General features: G+C 40.0%; 1 protein-coding gene across 1 annotated transcript in view; it reads right to left on the bottom strand.

The window, feature by feature from the left end:
- Positions 1 to 21,691, bottom strand: part of adamts3 (ADAM metallopeptidase with thrombospondin type 1 motif, 3) — a 182,437-nt gene that overhangs the window by 6,855 nt on the left and 153,891 nt on the right. The window contains exons 18-20 of the mRNA XM_034117646.1: positions 19,125 to 19,281; positions 18,648 to 18,780; positions 2,654 to 2,861 (exon numbers count right to left, since the gene is read on the bottom strand). Coding sequence (XP_033973537.1) covers positions 2,654 to 2,861; positions 18,648 to 18,780; positions 19,125 to 19,281 — 498 coding nt within the window. The remainder of the gene's footprint in view (positions 1 to 2,653; positions 2,862 to 18,647; positions 18,781 to 19,124; positions 19,282 to 21,691) is intronic.

Here is a 21,691-nt window from a genome sequence, read left to right as displayed (position 1 = left end):
TGTGTATCTAAACAAGGAAACAACACCTCCACGGAGCTCAGCGCGATTCACAACGTCCCGACCAATCAGAGCACACTGTGCTCACAGGGAGGGTGGGGGCTGGAGCTATTGGAGCTACAACGAGCCGTTAAAGGCAGAGAGTGAAATTCAGTGAATACACGTAGTTTACAGAGATGCTGTATGAGAAACCAATGTGAGTTTGGAAAAATGCACAGTATAAATCTATTCTAGTATACCTCAACAATGGAATTATGATCAGTGGAAATGGCCATGACACGTCTCCTTTAACAAATATAAATTGTATTTGTAGGAAGTGATGTGTCAACACGCTGTACAAACTAGTTTATTACAAGCACTTTGTGAACTTAATAAGATAACAATATGTTTTTTACTTAATCAAAAAAAGTCACTATCAATCTCCAAAATGAGGAGACAGAATTGTTATATATGCTATTACAAGTATTGTAATATTCACTCATATATCATATATTCATAAGCAGTTTTATAATTTGGGTGACTTGGCAACATTGCCAGAAAATATGCAAACATTTCTTACTGCTGCAGCTTCGCATTAAATGCATTTAACCGGTTAAAGTTGATGTTTTAGGATCTAATCATAGAAATGTAAGGTTTGTCAGTAAGCTTGAAAATGTTTCCCCGCATATTTTAAAACAATAATAGTTTGTCTTGCTACTCGCAGTTTTTGCTGTTGCTATCAGTAATTAGTTGCCAATCAAACATTGAAACGTTAAGAATTACCACTTTAAATAAAGCAGGCATTTAGTACTGTGTAAACCATCAACTGAATCTTAGATCGTTGGAAAGATGAAAGCTTTAGTTTTTTATTAGTAATGTGGCTGTTTTTAGACTGATTTCCTGCTGTGGTCACCAACTGTGGGTGAATCTAAATGTCAGGGACACAATTAGTCTGTTTATTCCTCACAGCTGTAGCCCAAATGAGTCTTTGTGATTATTGACTGATTTCACAAGCATCTAATTGTAACTCATAGATAAATAAAAATACAATTAAACATAATTATAATAATTATATTTACAATACTGCTAGCTCAGTGCATACAGTAATTACATGCATGCATATAAAGAGCTCTCTCCCAATATGGGGACAAACCATGATTTTAAAAAAGAAAAAAAGATCTGAACCCACACAAATCCGCTGCTAGCATGGCATGTTTCCAGATGAGACATTGCTTTAAATTAAATATCATACGCATCATGCTTCATTTTTTAACTTTAGAATGACCTGCCATTATCAGTCAAGCTGCTACTGCATCAACACAAATACACACACAAATGTATTAGTCATTAAAAACAAAATCAATCCGACAGATTGATGATAAATTAGGTAGTAGCTAAATTATACAAGCCCAGACGACAGAATAACAGCGCTCAGCTTCCAGAGATGTGAACGGCTGCCCAAATCAAGCCCTATGCTATAAAGTCATAAGACATTTTCTCCTTTAAAGCTCACCACAATATATTATAGGGCCATATCGATCCAAAACATGTCTCTGAAGTGTTTTGCTCAAAATACCAAACAGATCACCCATTGTAGCCATGCCTCACACGCCTCTATTTCAGCCGTGTTACAAAAGTGCTGATTCTGGGTCAGTAGCTACGGGGCCACGCCCCCCTTTGGAGCGCACATGCAGCAGAGCTGCAGACAGAATCAGATTCCCAGCTAAATGCTGCTGTGATTAAACACCATATCATCTTCCAAACCACATCAAGGATTATTTCTGTAAAAGTATGGAGCTCAAACTCTTTTTCTCTCGCGGGTGAGTACCTTTTTATATCCTGCTTCTTTACACATACTCTCTCCAGTACAGGTTGGGTCTGAGTGTTAGCGATGCTTGCTAATGTAAACACAGACCATATTACTTCCAAAACGTTGCGCATTGTTTCTGCCAGCCCACATTTCCGATATTACGTCATATTGGCAGCAAATCTGGATCAACTCTGTTGTACCCCCGTTTTTAGAGATTTGGGTACGGAGGAAAAGAGAGAGGGTTTTCTTTTCTGACACTTTGTGAGTCTCCTTACACACCGGGGACACATTTATGTATTAAAGACATTAAAAAGTGCCTTTTGCATAATCGGGGACCTTTAAAATAATCATATGTGTGTGAGAAAATACAACCACATCACACCCGTTCTTCATTCCCTCCACTGGCTTCCTGTCTCATTCAGGATCGAATACAAGATCGCACTACTGACCCATCAATGCATCCACTGGAACGCTCCTCCATACCTGAAGGAACTTCTCACATCTCAAACCTCCACACGCAACCTCCGCTCCACAACTAACCATCGGCTTCGCCCCCCCGAGGACCAAACTCCGCACAATGGGGGATCGGGCTTTCTGTGCAGCTGCTCCTCGCCTGTGGAATTCCCTCCCAGACCACCTGAGGACTCCACAGACCACCTGAGGACTCCACAGACCACTGACGCCTTCAAGAAAGGCTTAAAAACCTTTCTTTTAAAAAAAGCTTTTGATTAAACTTTTGTTTATTTTGTTTGTTTTTATTATGCCTCCTGTAGCACCTTGGGATTGCTGTGAGCAATGAAAGGTGCTTTATAAATCGAATTTATTATTATTATTATTATTATTATTATTATTATATGGATACTGCACCTCTGACCAGGCTCCGGTCCTCCACTGGGCCGGACAGGAGACCCTGTTGCAGGGCCTCCGGCTCTCCGGCTTCTCCCCGCTGCAGTACTTGCTGTGGACGGAGCGGTTGGTGCCCTCGTGGAGGAACTGCACACATCGGACCGTCCGGATCTGGAAGCCCAGGCTGCCGCAGGTTTTGGTGCAATGCTCCCATTCCTCTGAGATCCATCTGGATGAATCAAAAAGAGGAGTATACTGAAGTTATACAACAGGTTTCGCTGGTTATAACGTTACCAAAAGGTACGCATTTAGTTAGAAAACAGCAGCAAAATAAATACTCAAATGTAACCGATTAAAGACTGCAAAAAAAAGTCCGTCATTTATAATCCCACTTCAATACTCTGTTAAATGAAAATATCACAAGTTCTCAGTTCTGCGAATGGTGTATCTTTAAACATGACATTATATAACTGCTTTTTATAGAACGGACAAGTCAAATCAAGCAATCTGATTGGTTCTTAGCCGTGAAATAATGAGCGTATACCACGGGTAGAATTGTAGTTACTTTTCACAACAAGTCAGTATCCCTCCGCGTCTGAGAAAAGCTACAACCGTTACAACTGTTACATTACTTCCGTTACGAAACTAACTAACTAACAAAGCTTAAGATGGAAACATGTAAGGGATAATGTGCAGCAAGGACTTATTGACCGCTGTTAAAGGACGCTCACATCTGCAGAAAGAAGTCCGGTCGATTTAACTGTAGCGGAGAAGTAACGGGGCAGAAACCCTCCTTTTTACGCAATGGTCCAGACATAGACATCAAACGGCAAAACATATTCAGTTGCCAGTTACTTTGGCATTAAGACAGGGATATCTAGATACTTTCCAAGGTTTGACAAAATGAATTGTGCTACTTTTAAAGCAAGCAACGATGTTTTCAAATCTGTAATCAAAAAGGTCCGCAAAAACGCTATCGACCAATCAGATTGCTTGATTTGACTTGTCCGTTTTATAAATATATTTACATTTCGTCCGTTACGAAACAAACTTACAAAGCTTAAGATGGAAACATTTAAGGTTAACTTCGACCTCCGGGGTGGCCTTACTATGGAGGAGTGGATTGAGGAGTGCCTATCTCCAGAAAGAAAAGCACCTAAACGACGACATGCAGAGCTACGTGAAGAGCAGGTAGACCAACTGGAAAAGTATCACCATTCAAAAGCTTTCTGATGCGGGTCTTGAAACAAAGCAGAGAAATTATGACCGTTAGTGGCCACAGGTGCGAAAGCTCTCTCCAGAGCTACTGGAAGCCGAATCTCGGGGACCGGAGAAAGTGGAGCAATATTCTCGCCACGCCAAGCAACAGCCTAGAACAACCTCAGCCTATAACCACGTAAGCCATTCTACTGATGCTGGACAGTTTTTCAGTGGGTGCACAATAAACGGCAACATACACATTAATGTAAATAAATAGCCAAATAATGGATCAACGCTCTCTGTCTAATATGTTCGATAGCTGTTAGTGTTGTTGCATAGCAACCACCTCACACTATGTTTCGTGCAGAAGGCAACGGAGGGACTGTTTATTTTGAACATCATTATTTACTAATAAAAACTATTTAAATTAGAGTGTGTATTTTTCTTTCATATTGCCACACTTGGTAACCGTTTTATAAAAGCAATAGCTCACTTCAGGCTGTGGTATATGCTCATTATATCACAGCTAAGGGGCGTGGTTCGGCCCGACGCGAAGCTATTGCTTGAATATACAGTGAGTCAATGGCTCTCGATCGAGGGGTCGGATATGTTAATTTAAGTGTGTTGGAAGGGGATGTACGGGTGAGGAAATAATAAGATTCTGCATCACAACTCTGCACACATATTTACATATGTTTATGTATGTCTATATTTGGAACTTTAATCTTTGCATTTCTGTCACTAATTGTAATTCATAGACATCTGAGAGGTGATAAGGACAGACTTTAGTGTCTTTCATTTCAAATGTTATAAGCCAAAAAAGAGTGATCATTGGTTATTGAAAACATCACGCTGTTGGTTTTACGGGTGACCTTTATACTGCTGATAAACTAGTAAACACAAGTTAAATTAAAAGTGTAAAACTACAAGACTTTTACAGTTTTTCTCGATTGCTAACACACATTTTTTTTTTAATTGCTCAGTTTCTCAGAACACTAAACACAATTCACAAAACCACACACCCAAAGTGCAAAACACCTAATTTCTCCTGCTAAATTAAGAACTGCACTCAAAACTACATAAACACTTTACTACATAAACCAAATGCGAACTTTTGCACACTTCATTCATAATACCACCCAATTTGACCACCCAACTACACACTGCTGAGCATAATCTAAAGCAGTGGTTCTCAACTGGTGGGTCGCGGACCCGTTTCGAGTGGGTAGCAGACAGAGATGGGGTCGTTACTCAAAAAAAGTAATATATTACATATTACTTATTACTTTAAAAAAAAGTAATATATTACTTTACTTCGTTACTCTCTACATAAAGTAGAGACGCGTTACTTTACTCGTTACTTTACTCGTTACTTTACTCGTTACTTTACTCGCAGGGCCGCCCCTCCCTACAGGCAGATCACGCAGACTGCGGAGGGTGCTTCATTTTGCGGAGGGAGCCTCATCTGAAGCGCAAATGCGGCCACCTACAGTGTCGTTACTTTACTCGACATCCTCACTCTGGATTCGGAGGTCCTCCTTAGCTATTAGCTTCACGTTAGCATGTTGTCTTTGCAGGTGCTTGTTGAGGTTTGACGTTGTGTTTGCAGCAGTGGATAAAAGCTTCTGGCCTGGACACATGCAGTTTGCACCTCACCGTCACATTCCTGTCCTTTCTTCGGACGAACTCAAAATAATGGGCAGACCTCCACCCCTCGAAAGTTATCGCTGTTGACTCAGCCATGTTTATGCACTGCATGTGGACGCGCAAGTCGCGCAAATGTTACGTAAATATAAACCTGCGGCGGAAATCCCTCTTGTCTGTCAAAGGGAGAATCTAGTAATTCTGTATGTTAGTAGGCTAACTGTAGTGTGTGATTACTGATTTTATAAAAGTAACAAAGTAACGCGTGTCGGGCAATGTTAGTAACTGTGGTGTGATTACTGAATTATAAAAGTAACGCATTACATTACTCCGTTACCGACAAAAGTAATATTATTACAGTAACGTGTTACACCCAACTCTGGTCGCAGATGTGTGAGTGAAGAATTCTTTTTTGAAAAAAAAGAATTTCTTTTTTTTTTTTTTTGGGAAAAAAGTCAAACTTTTATTTTGAAAGCCCGATTTTCTAACGCTGTGCATGCAGGCGTTGGACTGGAAGTACCGGAGACCATAAACGGTTTTGAAAACTTCACGTAGTGATCATCTTCTCAATAAAACATCTTTGCTGATGTTTTTTCGAGTCTTCTGGCCAATCAGAATCAAGATTGTTGCCGGAAGTCCCCACGGAGAATAACTTTGCGGTAGAACTATTCTTTATACATCCATGGGTACAACTTCAGATACAAATGAACACATAATGAAATATGACCCCCGGTTTGATGATTGACAGGTCACAGAACAATGGGAGCTCTCTACCCTTACCCACAATTTAAAGTAATTCACACAGACTATCTCCTCTTTACTCTTCTCTCTGTGAGGAGCAGCAAGTTCAGCTGTCAGAACTAAGTGACAAACAAACAATGGCATAACATATTATTAATATGTCGGGTAGTAATAGATTTATTTATTTTCTTCTCAGAGTGTACCAGAATGCGTAGTTTATATGTTGTTCTAAAAATCTCCTGGGAGAGAATCCCCCCAGACCCCCTTCTGGGGTTGGGTTTTCAGCATGTGTGCCTTTTTATGTTATACAGTTCAGCTTTGATTCCATCATCTCATTAAACCTTTTTTAAAAGCATACTTCAGTTCTGTGAAGGGATATAAGGGATATATGCACTGTACTTCACTTTAGTCATGTATTTCGAAAAGCGTATATATTACAGCACGATTTTTTGTTGAATAGATTTGAGTGGTTCAAAATTTCGGGTTGCGATTTATTGACAAAGGACAAAGTGGGTCCTGAGGCCTGACCAGTTGAGAACCACTGATCTAAAGCACTTGGTTGATAATATTTCATTTCATTAGAGAGTATTCTTCTTTGTCCACGTCCTCTCCCTCCAGCTCTACCTCTACCTCTCATTCTTCCTCCTCTCACTCTCACCCCACCTCTTCCTCCTCCTCTCACTCTCACCCCACCTCTTCCTCCTCCTCTTGCTTCCATGTTGGCTTCCATTGTTGCTGTAAGAAAGTACTCACCTGTGGTCTTTTTATAGTGCTAACATCCTGATTGATGAGCCAACAATTATGCTATCAGGTGTTTGGTCAGCTGGAACGTGTTTCTTGATCATTGGTCCATGTGTGAGGCATTTTGAATATCAGTGTTTTAAACCAGCTAACACGTGACTTTATGTCAGATTCCTGTGTCTTACGTGGAGAAACGTGTGCAGTGGTTTGCAAAAAGTGCCATGTTGATTTGCAAATTGTGTGAAAAGCTGAAAACGTGTTTAGAGTTTTGGAGATTTGAGCCGATGTTTTGCTCTTTGAGTGGCAGTTAAAATAATTGTGCTTTATGTATAATTTTAGTGTGTTAGCAATCGAGAAAAACTGTAAGGTTGGAAACAGCAGTTTGTAGCTGTCAAATAAAGGCAGAGGAAAAACAATGACAAATTCCCTCTGAACTGTATTGGAATGGAAGTAAAAATAAAGTCATAAAATGTCTTCCCCATATCCAAACATTTTACTTTTTTACACAACTTTAACTTAGCAAATGTTACATATTTCTCTAGCTAACAAACAAATAATAGTTGATCATTCGCAAATGTGGGAGCACTTGCTGCAAATGAGTTATAAATGTTACCCTGTAAACTGAATTTGTTGAAGACGGTTGCCATTTCCCACTCTTTAGAATCTTTCATAATGTACCGAAAATGTTAAAGACAAGACCAGAAACAAGAATCGTGGCTTCTAACTCTGTATTTTCTAAATACAATTTTGCGGCTTTTAATCTTTTACATTCAAAATCTACATATAAGCATCTTACATGAAAGAAGAATACTAACAGAGACATCCGGAAGCATCTCTGTGTGCTTATTTGCTGAGTGTACGTGTTATGAACTGCAGGGATCAATCAGGCATCTGAACGTTGAAATGCTTCATTAAGGCTAAATGAGCCCTGAACACAGTTACAATCAGCAATGGTAACAAGAGCTTAGTTAATCAATTTGAGTGAAATACATCTTCCATACAAAGGACTAAAAAGAGCCTCTGCTTTGGTCTCTGCAGTCCTCAAAATCAAGCGATTTCCACTCAGTGCTGCATAGCGTTTAAACATCTTAGATAAATACACTCTGTCCACCAGCCTGCAATACTTCATCTAACATCAAATGACTTGTGATGCTGCCCATGACAGTTATATAATTATTGTTGTTAACTTGTACACTTTACTGCTGTCAGTGTGATGTGGTCATATTGATCGACTTTCCACTATGTTTCACTGCGCTTTTCTCAGATTTCCCAGCAGCATGTTATTATATATATATATATAAGTTATATAAGAGTTCTGTGACAATAACAACTGTACCATCCAATCAATAATGAAAAACCCCAATGACAGATGGAGACCTATTGTTGCATGGAGTGCAGCAGGACCCACGACTTTAGTGCAGACATTTATGGTTCCCAGTCGATGGATCCTACTCACTTTAGTGATCCCTTGGCTTTTCCCCCACCATGAGGTTGAAATTTGTGGTTATGAGTGACATTTTTCAGCATCCATTGATGGATTGCTATGATATTTGTTCCAGAAAATCATGTCCCCCTCAGGTTCAAGTTATTGTGAGCTGTAATGAATTTATGACAATTTTCTAAAATGTCAGACTTTATGGCAGTCAAAAGTCAGTTGTTGGTTCCTACACCTTGAAGGCCAGCACACATGTTTATTTGTGCCAGTTGGGTCAAACTGGACATATTTACATGCTTTAGGGTCTTTATTTTACTATATTCTAAATAAAATTGAACGGCAAACAACATGCTTGTTTTCAATGGTTAAGCCAAACAATCTCTTAAGCATTAAAGAGGACAGATGATGCTCCTTTAAGGTTCATATTTGTATTTTGTGCCTCTTCTGTGACATGTTTACATGCTTTAATGTTCAAAAAGTTCAAAAAATTTATTTTTCTTATAATGTCTGTGTTGCAGAACCTCTTTTCACCCTGGACACAATGGAGACGTTATTGTTGTGATCATTTTCTTGACTATGAATCGTGTGGTCTCTTACAGTAAATGGCCATCACCACTTCCCAGAACCCAAGTTGATGTCACAAATGTCTATTTTTATTCCAAACCACAAAGCTATTCAACAGAATTTTTGAATAAAAACAGCACATTCTTACACTATTGAACTAGTTATTGCAGATGTAGCGATCATTAGAATTTGTTGTTGTGTTGTAACATAAACCTGCCTTTAAATCAATACACACTGATCTACCTTTTTGACAAGATTGAGTAGAAGCACCTTACAACTCCCCCTTTAGTGTGAGCAATCTCAGTGAAACAACCAGAGCCTTTAAGGTTGACCCCAGACTTATCTCACTTTCCCAGTATACTCGCGGTGTTGCTGTGTAATGACAGGCAGATTGATTAAAGTGTAAATCTGTAAAGCCCTCTCACTAACCGCAAGTTAATCTTTTCCACCACACTTCTGACCTCCTTCCTTCTATTTGAGCGCCTAATACTGATTTGGGTCCTGTAAACACCGGGGCATACCCCATGCAATCAGCTACCTGGATCAGCCTCATGCAGCTTTTATATATTATCTATAGGGCCCTTCTTCTTTCTTTTTTTTAAAGGAACAAAGAGCAGAATAGACAAATAAAACATGTTTAGACTTATAAGTTAAAGCTCAAGGGCTTTTTGCTTTCAATTTCAAAGGTTCATTGAAGATATACAAGATACACCTATACACATACACTCAGAAGTACTCTTGGGCTTAATCCTTTCTTTCGGGTGAACCTTCAATTGAATGGTTTCAAAAAGCTTTTCAAAAGACTTGTGAGAAATAACTTGGGGTAAATAAGCGATACAATCCCTTATTTATAGGCATGCAATCACATACAGGCTGTTGAGATGGCGAATTACGCGGGTCTTCTGAAAGGAGGGAAAAACTGGCAAAATACTAAGTGATGCGATTCAGGCTCCTTTGCAAGGGAGCGCTGTATCCAGTAAATTCTGGAGCAGTTGCAAATAGCTTTGAAAACACCATGCATTGTGATTGGGAAATTAATTTCAGGGGTGAAATGTTGACTAAACATCAAGCTTGAATGCTCTGAATGCAGAGACTCTTTCCAAACTTCTCAGATAAGTTGGAAATCTGCTGACGCCTCTTCCATAAAATCCAGATGTAGTGCATCTAGCCGTACAAATATTGGTTTATTTGTGAAGGAATTTCAGAAGCAGCCACTTTATTTTTGTTTCTTCTAGAGAATTCTTCATAAGTTTTTTATTTGTAGTTTTTGTTTGCTTTGAGTGCCATGAATGGCAATGCATTGTCTCACGTTGGAGGCACAAATCCCTGCAATAGATACAACAAACTCGATAGATCGGGGGAACATATAGTTCATTTTGTGATATGGGGGAAATTACCCCTTTAAAGAAAATAACGTTTTCCGAGAGTGGAACAAACACAGTCAGATATACAGTTTTTTTTTTTAACAAGACAGCAATTTATTCAGATTGTCTGAATTTACATATTTAGAGGCCAAACTGAAAGTAAGTGCTTCTGAAATATCGATAACAATCCCCATTTTACAGAAACCTGTGTGCATGCACAACTAGGGTGATTGTTGTGGGTCAAAGTGGAACCAACTGAGTCTACAAACTGTGTTGGAGGTTTACATTGGACCACTTGGATAATCATTTAACAGTTTATCAATGCGTTCTGTGAAGTTTGGCTTAGCTGAGGGGTTTGTTCATCTGATCTGATTGAGTTTCTTATTCTTCAGACTTATTTTTGGAAATATTGCCTTTGATTTGTTGAAAGGTTCTGTGAAATTGGATTTGCTGTTTTAAAAAAAAATGGTGATATGATTTGACATCTGCTGTGTGTGCACACTCATTTAACTATTAGAGGCTGCAGTAATTTATAAGTAGAAGAATAATATAAAGAGTTATTCTCCTATGGGATGCTGACATACATGTCAGCATTTTGCATTCAGCTCTGCTCACAAAGGATGTGAGCTAGGAGTGTGTTGTCAGGAAATCCTTTGAACTTTGAAGTACACAGAGGATTATACATGTTTGTACTCCAGTTAGTGATTCATCGAATTACACTGACAAGCAATTAATGTATTACACAGTAATTAAATAATTTCTTCCCACAGGGATTGAACAGTTACGCTGTGTCCAAGTATATCAAGTTTACATTCTACCTCGCTGCCTTTGTGCAGAGTCTCAGAACAGGAGAGAGCAGTTTGTCAGATGAAATAAATGAGACAAATGCATTTATTTCCACAACTCTTCTTTACATTCAGCCGCAGCCCCAATTTTTTCTCCATTGTTACGACCGAGGGAAAGGTGAGTGAGGCGCAGCGGCTGCTAACCAGAAAGCCGGTCAGAGACAGTGAGATGGAACAGTGTTGTTGTGGGTAGATAAAATCATGAATGGACAACCACAGTTCTTACAATAAATCCTAAATGAACACGTCTTTCTGTAAAATATGCTATAGAATCCACGGTTCATTCTCTGGAAACCAATGTGACACATTTGCCAATCCATCCACTCCATGTTGATATATTTCACAGAAGAACCAAAAAGGATTTATATGCCACTGAGGTCAGTAGAATTGAACCTCTAAGGGTCATGAAAATCAGCACAGCATTGGCAATCCAACATAATAGTTGTTGGGATATTTCAGTCTGGATCAAACAGACCAGTGTTGTCCTCAGAGCCCTGAAGCTAACACTGCTAACAGGCTAAAAGTCTCATGAACACTTTGAAGTGGACAAAGTTCAGATAAGATCCACAAGACATGGTTGTTTTGATATAAAGTGTGTCCTACAGCCTCAAAAGAGAGGTTGAAACACAAAGTGTTCAGTCTCTGAGATTGCTTTCTTTTGTGGTTCAAATGGAGTCCATCCAGAAGAGAAGTCAATCCATACTAAGAGCAATACATGACACAGAATGAGTGAATAATTTTCTTCAGTGTCAGAAAACAGCAGGATTTGAGCTCTCGGCTCTCTATTTCGTTTGGTTTAATATTCGACAGAACAGCGAGGTCTTCAGCCTCACGTTGCGTAATCTCACAGTTTGAGATTTGGATGGAGACTTCCGGCTTCAGCTTTTTAAAGTGTCTTGGGGTTTTACAGCCTTGACCACTAACCAGCTTATGCATCCGTTTCTTTTACCTGCTGGCCTTTTCTGTCAGGGCCCTGCATTTCGACTCCTCGGATTTTGTTATTTTACTTTCACACCCCTGCTAGAGTTCCGAGCGTATAGCTGCTACACACAGTGTGTTTTCACCCAGAGAAGCAGCTTTTCCCTCCCGTTATCTCATCTCTAAACCAACTGTCACTGCTTTTAAAACGAGACTGCTATGATGGATCTCTCTGGACACACCTCATTGCTCTCCTGACAAGTCCAACTGGAGGGATGTATTGATAAAAGAGTAGACCTGTCCTGGTTCTTGGTGCAGCAGATTTAGGGCAACAAATTGTAAAATCATCCCTGCGTTTAGGATTAATCGGCTTTGGCTCAGTCTCTGTGGGTTTGAACCTGGGGAATGTGAACTACTGAATAATTGACTTCATTAAGTGAAGACCTTTTCACACCGCATTACATTCCTGGAGTGTGAAGTTCAGCTATATATTTTCCTATCATATGTGTTGAAAATCCTCAAAGCACTTCACATGGATTTCTATTTTCATCTTTTTTTAAAACACTTAATTCAGTTTTAAATTATATTTTCGAAATGTAATCATAATTAAAGGTCCATTGTTCATTTCAAGATTAAAAGCTTCTCCACTTCTTGATACCAATGTCTACTTAATCATTCTAATTAAGAAGGTTAGACCTTTATAATATACATTAAACAAATTGAAATGTGGACACATCCTCTAATTTTGTTGAACTACAAGGAACTAACAATGAACCATGTTATTAAAACACAAAGAATCCCAAGATGTGTTTTCTTTCTATGGTTTCTCATGTAATTTGGGCTGGTTTTCTCTCAAAAACCCACGTTGCCATTGAACTTTGGGATTGTAGCCTTTGCAGACCAATTACATGCACATAGCCTACATAACACACTACAGGAAAGGGAAAACCCAAAAAAGGGTCCCCAGAGACCAAATTACAAAAGATGAGTCATGTTATGCCACCTTTAAATCTATCAATGCGCCAACCATCGTCGAGACCTAACAGATATATACAGACCAATCTGGATATCATCCATATTATATAATGAGAAAACAGCTTGAGAGATCGCATGATGTAGTATTATTAGATGTGCCAAGAGCAAGGACTGTCTTAGGTAAGACAGCTTTTATGTGCGCAGCTCCACTTGCTTGGAACAATCTTCAGCAAGAATTGAAACTGAGCAATCTCATTCCTCTGCATGTTTTTAAAGCTAGGCTAAATGAAATGCTCGTTGATACTATGGGTACTTGTAAATGTCTATAACTATGTAAATGTATCCTGTAAATATAATGTATGATGTCCTTTATTGTTTTATGTTTCATGTGGAACCTATATGCTGCAGGTCTCCCTTGAAAAAGAGATCTATGATCTCAATGGGACCATCTGGTTAAATAAAGGTTTGAAATGAAATGAAATGAGAGGCTTGTGATTATAACATGGTTTATCAGTCAAAGATGAAAAATGCAATTTAATTGCATTATGGGTTCTCAACCCAGTCTACTTGGATAACGCCCCTCAAACATTAGTAAAGTGACACGCTGCCATTTATTGTCAACGTTACCTCCAGATAACACCATGGTGCCTGCCTCCTCATGAGTCCTGACTCTGGAGAGAGAGGTTCAACTTTATGCAAATGTCCTTTCATGTAACAGGAGCGACAAGTCTGAGACAGCAATCCCGCTCTCTCTTACCTCATTCACACCAACGCAACTCCGGTTCAAGCTCCGTGCTAGAGCTTTTCAGGTTCAGAACCGGTTCTTCGGTTTAGCTCCGGCTCTTTTCCCAGAGTCCGACTGGTGCTGCGTCATTGCGTCATTGTTTGCGTCATGACGTAACCGTTTGCGTGCCTGCTTCATAAAGCCAAACCGCGCGGAAACCCCTCACAGCTCACACCGACAACAACAACAATGGCCGATTGTGTTGAAGCGCTACTCGTTTTGGTTTTGCTCTGTCGAAACGAAATGGAAGAAATGGGACGACTTTACTACCAACTTTACAGTCGTTACATACTACATTCAAAACTGCTTTACAATCGTAATCATCAACTTCAACGACGATTCCGATCCCCCCTGCCCCCGTCTCGACGTAAGCGTGACGTATGCGGTGCTTTTGCTCTAGCGGGACCATTTTTTGGTGCTTGAAACAAACCGGATTCCGGAGCTAAGAGGCTGCTCCGCTGCGGTGTGAACAGGAAAACCTGGTGCTTTTCAAGCTCCAGCTCCGAACCGGCCCTGAAACACCGTTGGTGTGAATGAGGTATTTGATTCCTCTGGAGAAGCCCAGCTCTTAGCAGCTAAGCTCTAACTTCACTATGTAGTAACACTTCAAATAAAAAGAGGGAAAACATCATCATGGCTGTAAGTTGGTTTCCTATTTGATATAATTGAATTACCTGCTTAGCAGAGTTCTACTTTGAGGATGTATGTGTGAACAGAGTGTAAAAGTGTTATTCTACTCATTCTACCTAATCCTTCTAACTAGCCTCACACCTTTATGGAAGTGTAATACTGAAACGCTTTATAGGGGCCCTGTTATGCTTTTATGTTTTCCCTTTCCTGTAGTGTATTATATAGGGTTTTGTTAATGTTAATGGTCTGCAAAGGCTAAAACCCAAAGTCCGTCCAACACTGCCCCTGCCTCAAACACCCCCATTGGACTCCTTCGTTTTCTTCGGTAACTTATGGCGCGTTTCCACTACAGCGCGGAGCACGGTTTAAGAGGGCTGTGACGTTTTGGTTGCGTTTCCACTAGGGGTGTTGAAAATAATCGTTTCTACGATGCATTGCGATGCGGACGTGGACGATTCGGTATCGATGCAGTGACGGAAGATAACCGATTATAGCGTATTAACGTTGCTTCCTGATTTTCCGGCCGCGGCTTTACTATGTTTTTTTTTCGGTCACTTTAATATCAAATCGGTCGGTGACGCAGAGATCAGGGAACAGACGTGACAGCGGCACAGCAACACCAAACACGGAGCAGTCTGCTTTATCCACCAACACAAGAACACCAGTCCAGAACCAACAGCAGAAGGACCCGCTCTGAATCACTCCGTGTCGCTGCGGCTCAGAGACACAGGGATTTATGTTTTTCAAAAATAATCGCGTTACAATCATATCAGGTTTTTGGTGGATTTAATTAAGTCTTGGATTGCAGAGTATGAATGTCCTCTAGCAATTTTCAGACGATATTATTATATACGTGTGTAAAGTTTGTGAAGGCAGCAGGAAAAAAGCTTCCGCGATCACCGTCTCCTCTCCGTTCCTCCAAACCCCGCCCCCTCCCTGAAAATAATGAGTGACAGGCTGATAGTGACCCGATAGAAACTTTATTATTCACTTAATCACTGATTGAGATATAATGAAGCTAACTTAATCTCATACATTCATGGGATTTATGTAACAGTAAGACAGAGAATGTAAGTGTGCACCCACATGCACTATTTTTGTTTGTATATGCTATTGTAAATACTCCTGTTGTCTGCTGTGTTCAGACTCAAGTCCTGTGTGTGATGCCACATTCAGGACATTCAGTGTCCTTTTTTTAACAGAAGACCGTTGCTAGAAGCTGCAGCTAGACTGCAGAAGCATTAGTTTTTTGTTTTTGAGGATGGAACAACTTCACACACAGATATAGGGAGGCTAGACCCAGGGGCGTCGCCTGGACCTGAAAACATTCGGGGCTTAGCCCACAGTGGCGGCGGCACTACAGTGGCATTTTTTACTGCAACACTCCCCACAAGCACACACACAGTACACCCGCGACTGTTACAATGAAGGCTCGATAATCAGCTCACGGCATAGGCAGGGGTAAAGTGGTATTTTTTATGAGTGGGTGGCTCACCTCCTCTAGGGGGGTCCGGGGGATGCTCCCCCGGGAAGATTTTTTTTTAAATATTGAAGTTAAATGCATCAATCTGGTGCACTTTGAGAGCAAAATGAAGAGATCTATGGATACCTCTCTCAACACCCATATGAAGCAGAACTGTAAACAGATGTACTTTTTCTTAATGGATATTTTACTAATCACTCCCCTTTTAAACTCTATTCTTGTTTTACTGCCATATAGTATTTCATAACTGTTTTTCCTTTATTCTCTTTTTTATAATAATAATCTTTTGAATAATTTGTGACCAAACCGTTTGAGACCCACTGAGATAACTTAGACTAAAGTTAAATCTAAACACTCAGAGAGTCCTTTAGCTCACCTGAGTCTCTCAGTCTGAGAGGAGAGGACTCTCCTCCAGCAGCTTCTTGTGGAACAAACAGCTCCTTATGTCCGTTAGTGCAGCTAGCTAACCAGATGCTCACAACACGGTCCATGCTGACACCGGACCCTCCCTCCCTCTCTCTCTCTCTATCACACAATGCGCTATTGCCACACACACACAGAGCCGAGCTTGAATGAAACAAGCACACGTTTATTTCCATGCAACTCTCTGATTGGTCTGGTGTCATGCCTCTGTTGCATTCACTGAACACGGGAAATTACAGTGCTGCCGTCCTCTCTTGTGTCATGATGAGGTTCACGTAAAGCACGGTTAATGTATTATATTATTGAGGGAGAATTGTCCGGGGCTACAGAAAAAACATTCGGGGCTACAGCCCCGGATGCCCAGGCCAGGCGACGCCACTGGCTAGACCTATACAATTAATTTATTTTGGTTTATAAATTAATGTCAAGACATTTATGTTATTGATTTCTGAAGCACTTTCTAAATAATAAAAAGAGAGTTCATATGTATTTACTGCATGTATGCATTGATGAAAAATAAGCCATGTGCAGTAATATAGAAAATTGAGGATGCAGCGCATTGGTATGAATCGTGATGCATCGGGATATCGAATTGAATCGAATCGTTAACAGGATAATCGTAATCGAATCGAATCGTGAGACCAGTGAAGATGCACAGCCCTAGTTTCCACTTGGCCTAGTACCGGCCGGCGGGTCCTAATTCACAGTTTTTCTGGCCTCATAAAATCGTGGGTCTAGGGCCAGAGACAACGAGGCTGAGTCGGGCTGAGTATGCTAAACTAGAGAGAGCATCGCTGGCAAGGAGGCTACAACTACAACAAGATGGACATATTTGACCGTGATTTAATTGTAATACACGTTTCAAAATGATGCCGAAGTAACAACATACTGATACCGGTTAGTAAAAACCATGAATTAATGCTTTGACAAGTCTGCAGACAGACGGCAGGCGAAAAACCTTTTAAAATGCGTGTTTTCTAAATGGAGATTGGCTAACGCAGTATATGCTCCGACCGTCCACACTCACAACAACGGCCTATACAGACATAAATAAAGCAGCGACTGTATTCGCCATGACACAGGCAGTCTGTGGTTTGTACTTGTTTAACTTTTGTCTAGTTTCTGAACAGATATGAGGAGCTGTGAGCTCTGAGTGCTAACAGCTAACGGCTGTGTTGTTTTTCTGGGGTTCTCATTGAAGATGACGTCACGGCTCCGCCTACACTGCGTTACTATAGATACTACCCCAGTTCCTAAACTGTAATGGAAATGCGGCCTAGCCATACCGAGCGAGGCCGAGCGAGGCCGTGTAGTGGAAACGCGCCAATAGTGACATCACTAAGTAAAACTCACCCTTCTCGCCTTGCGCTCCAAAACATTGTACGCGATATGCTAAGGGAGGGACATCTCTAAGCAGTTGACCATTCACAACAGAGCTGACCCGCTAACCAATCAGAGCAGACTGGGCTCTGGTTTCAGACAGAGGGTGAAAAGAGGTGCTGCAGCAGAGGCAGTATGAGAACAATAAAGAACTTTTTGAACATTAAAGCATGGAAACATGTAGCAATAGAAGCACAACATACAATATCATCTTTAAAAATATGAAAACTAATTGGAATCAAAATACTAATCTTTACGAGTGGTGAAGAGCTTTCATTTCAAGACTGTACGCAAGAGTGTATTGCAAAAAGACTAAGAGTCTAAAGCAGGTGTGTTTCAGGGGAAAATGTCTATGAATTGGGTAGTCAATGGTTTGATGCCCAGGCCCTGCATTCAACTTGTCAAAGTGTTTCTCCTTTGCTCCTCCTTTACAGTCATTTTCATATAAGTTCTCATCTATATAATGTAGTAATTTGTTTGAGCCAAAACACACATTCTTACCTTATTGAGGATAGATGATTTAACTGTATACTACTTAACTATTTAGGTGTCACCTACATTAATAGATCTATAAAGAGCAAAGAAATCCAGGACAAAAAATTGAGCAAAGTGCTTTGACAAGCTGAAAATAAAACCCAAAACATGGAAGTTAAATCACAAATGAAACATCGTTCATCTTGAAAAAACCAAAGAGATATGTTCTCTCCATTCCCACACTACACATTATAGTTTTAGAGGCTTGTTCAAATTCAACTCATGCTGACAGAAGCTACTTGAACATTGTTATCTTAATAGACTACAGCTAAGTCCCACTTTGAATCTAATCAGCAATTTCCCAAATGCCTCAGTATCTTTTCCTATGAGGGAAGCAGAGGCAGCGGTACTCACTGAGGCTGGGTGCAGTCCTGAAGATTACACATTCTGCGGATCGGTTTCGGCTTCTTGCTGGCGTCGCAGTACCCCCGATGGACCATTTTGGTGTCTCCTTTCTTTCGACATCCATACTTGGTGTACTGAAACCCTGTGAAAGAAGTGAGGACCATTTTGTTTTTTAGTAGGAAAGCGTTCTGTTTGTCCATGGAAAAAGGTATTTCATTTAGTTATTAACCGGAACTTTAAACAACAAACCACCACCAAAGAAGCTCCTTTAATAAAAACAAAAAGTAATATGAAAAAAAAAACATGTTAAATAGCTTCAGCTTAAGAGAATAGGAACCAAAGTAGAGAACATAAATGACACAATCAAATGCTGCCTAATTACAGCAAGAGCAGTGAGCCCATTCATCAGATAATCACATTTATAAAAGAAGGAACCAATTTATTCCTCTCAGGTCCTTTTTAATTTGGTGGTAATTTTTCCTTTACCTCCGGCACAAGGCTTGGAACACGGAGACCAGCTCTTCAGAGCCCACTCAAACGTCTCCTCCTGGATCACGTTGTTGTTGTTGATGGGCACCGAATCTTCATGGATGATGTACTTGTACATTAAAGTAGACCGTGTTTCATTATCTTTGGGTATAATCTGCAAACAATGGAAAGAACGAAAATCAAACAAAACACATGACCAAGGGAGCATCGTGCTGCAGCGTATTTGCATGAAACTACTCTAAGTGTAAATGTGTGCAAATTATTTGATTGGATTTCAGGAAACGAGAGTAATTGAAGAAGCCGTTTCCATAATTTCGTAAACACAAGGTGTAATCGGTTGAAGACTGGAATTATCGGACAATAGGGGAGTCTGTGCTTGAGATAAGACTGAAGCCACTAGGGCATCCACTACGGAAACATATTCTCTCTGATCTGTTTTTCTCTGGATCCGATGTGTTTTACAGAGTTTCTGGAGACTGGAACACAAGGGAGTTCATTTCCAAATGGAAACTTTTGGCAGTATGATATACCCTGCACGAGTATAGAGGCAAAGAACCTCCTTTAAAACTTACTTCAATAACAAAACCTTCAATGTATGCTGGACAGACATACTTTTTATATCGAATAATCCAATAATTCATGGTGAACTTTGTGAGCTTTTGCCAGGATGTGAGATCAAAGTGAGCATGGAAAATAACCGAGCAGACTCACAGTTCAGATGATACCACATTTAGTCATTCCCTTTCTTTTTTTAAGACAAAATGAATGACAAAGGGATGATAATTGTTGTTATTAGAGTTGCGATATGGCCAATAAACTACATAATGAAGATCATAAGATAGCAGTGTTATTTGAACCCGCTCTCAGATTTTCAGTTCTTTGATCGTAACTTTGTGTATTCTTGCGTCACTGTTTGTTCGTATTTCTTTTTCTATACCACAAGATTGTAAATTAAGATTTTAAGGATTAGGTGGTAGAGTTCCAACCATGACCCCTTTGTTCTTGGCACATGTGGGCTCATGATACAAATTGCATATTCAATGTTTTTTCATTTTTACCAACCGAAACATCAATGTGTAACTCCTTCTCCTGTGTCTTTTCCTAAAAGAGGCCCTATTATGCTTTAGATAGATAGATAGATAGATAGATAGATAGATAGATAGATAGATAGATAGATCGTACTTTATTGATCCCACATTGGGAAATTGTTGTTGTTACAGCAGCATAAAAGGCATTTTACAATAAAACAAAACTACAAAATATACAAGAATAGAAAGAAAAATAAAATAAAATAAAATATAAAATATACATGTTGAAATAGAAAATATACATGCAGATATTATATATATATATTCAAAATATATGACATTATGGAATATGGAGTATAAATATTGAACAGATTATAGAGTAAAATGTACAAGGTGGTTTTATTCCAAGAGAAGCTATGGAGCAGAGAGTTCTCTTCCAGCCAGAGGTGATTTGTTGTACAGTGTTATTGCAGTGGGCAGGAATGTTTTCCAGTATCTGTCCTTGTGACAGGGGAGCTGCAGCAGTCTGTTGGAGAAGGAGCTCCGTTGACTGTCCAGCTGCAGGTGGAGAGGATGGGTTAGGTTATCCATGATGGACAACAGCCTGTTCAGTGTCCTCCTCTCCACCACAGCTTCAAAGGGGTCCAGCTTGAGGCCGATGACTGACCCAGCTTTCCTGATCAGTTTATTGATCCTGCTGGTGTCACCGTCTCTGATGCTGCCCCCCCAGCAGACCGCAGCAAAGAAGAGTGCACTAGCCACCACAGACTGATAGAAGATCTCCAGCATCTTACTGCATACGTTGAAGGATCTCAGCTTCCTCAGAAAATAGAGTCGGCTCATCCCCTTCTTGTACACAGCGTCAGTGTTGATCCTCCAGTTCAGCCCATTGTCTAAGTGCACTCCCAGGTACTTGTAGACCTCCACAACTGCCACATCCTCTCCTAGAATTCACAGGGGCAGAGGAGGAGATGTCCTCTTCCTCCTGAAATCAATGACCATCTCTCTGGTCTTGGCCACATTCAGAAGCAGATGATTTCCACCAGTCCACTCAACAAAATAAATATTTACCTTTATGGGGTTTTCCCTTTCCTGTAGTGTGTTATATAGATTTGTGTGCATGTAAATGGTCTGCAAAGGCTAAAATCCCAGGCAGTATGAGAAAAATAAACATTAAAGTTTGAACATTAAAGCATGTAAACATGTCACAGTAGGGGAACAAAATACAAATATGAACCTGAAAATGAGCATATGTCCTGTTTAAAGTGAATAACTCAAATATTTAATGTTGAACAAACTGTTTCTATAACAAAATAATCTATCTATCTATCTATCTATCTATCTATTCCATCATTTTCACCCTACAAATTAAAAACACATCAGTTGCACGGTCTATAAAACAGCCGTCATTACAAGACTTTGAAACTAGACATACATTTAGTAAATATTGATAGGATAATAACAGATGTATGAGATAAGGAGGGAGAATTTAGCAGGAAAGGGAATCTGGGCTGTTCAAAGGCTGTGCCTCTGTGT

This window comes from Trematomus bernacchii, unplaced genomic scaffold (genome assembly GCF_902827165.1).
Source record: "Trematomus bernacchii unplaced genomic scaffold, fTreBer1.1, whole genome shotgun sequence".
NCBI classification, from domain to species: Eukaryota; Metazoa; Chordata; class Actinopteri; order Perciformes; family Nototheniidae; genus Trematomus; species Trematomus bernacchii.
Note: the sequence above shows the minus strand (reverse complement) of the source record. Positions and strands in the feature narration are given on the sequence as shown.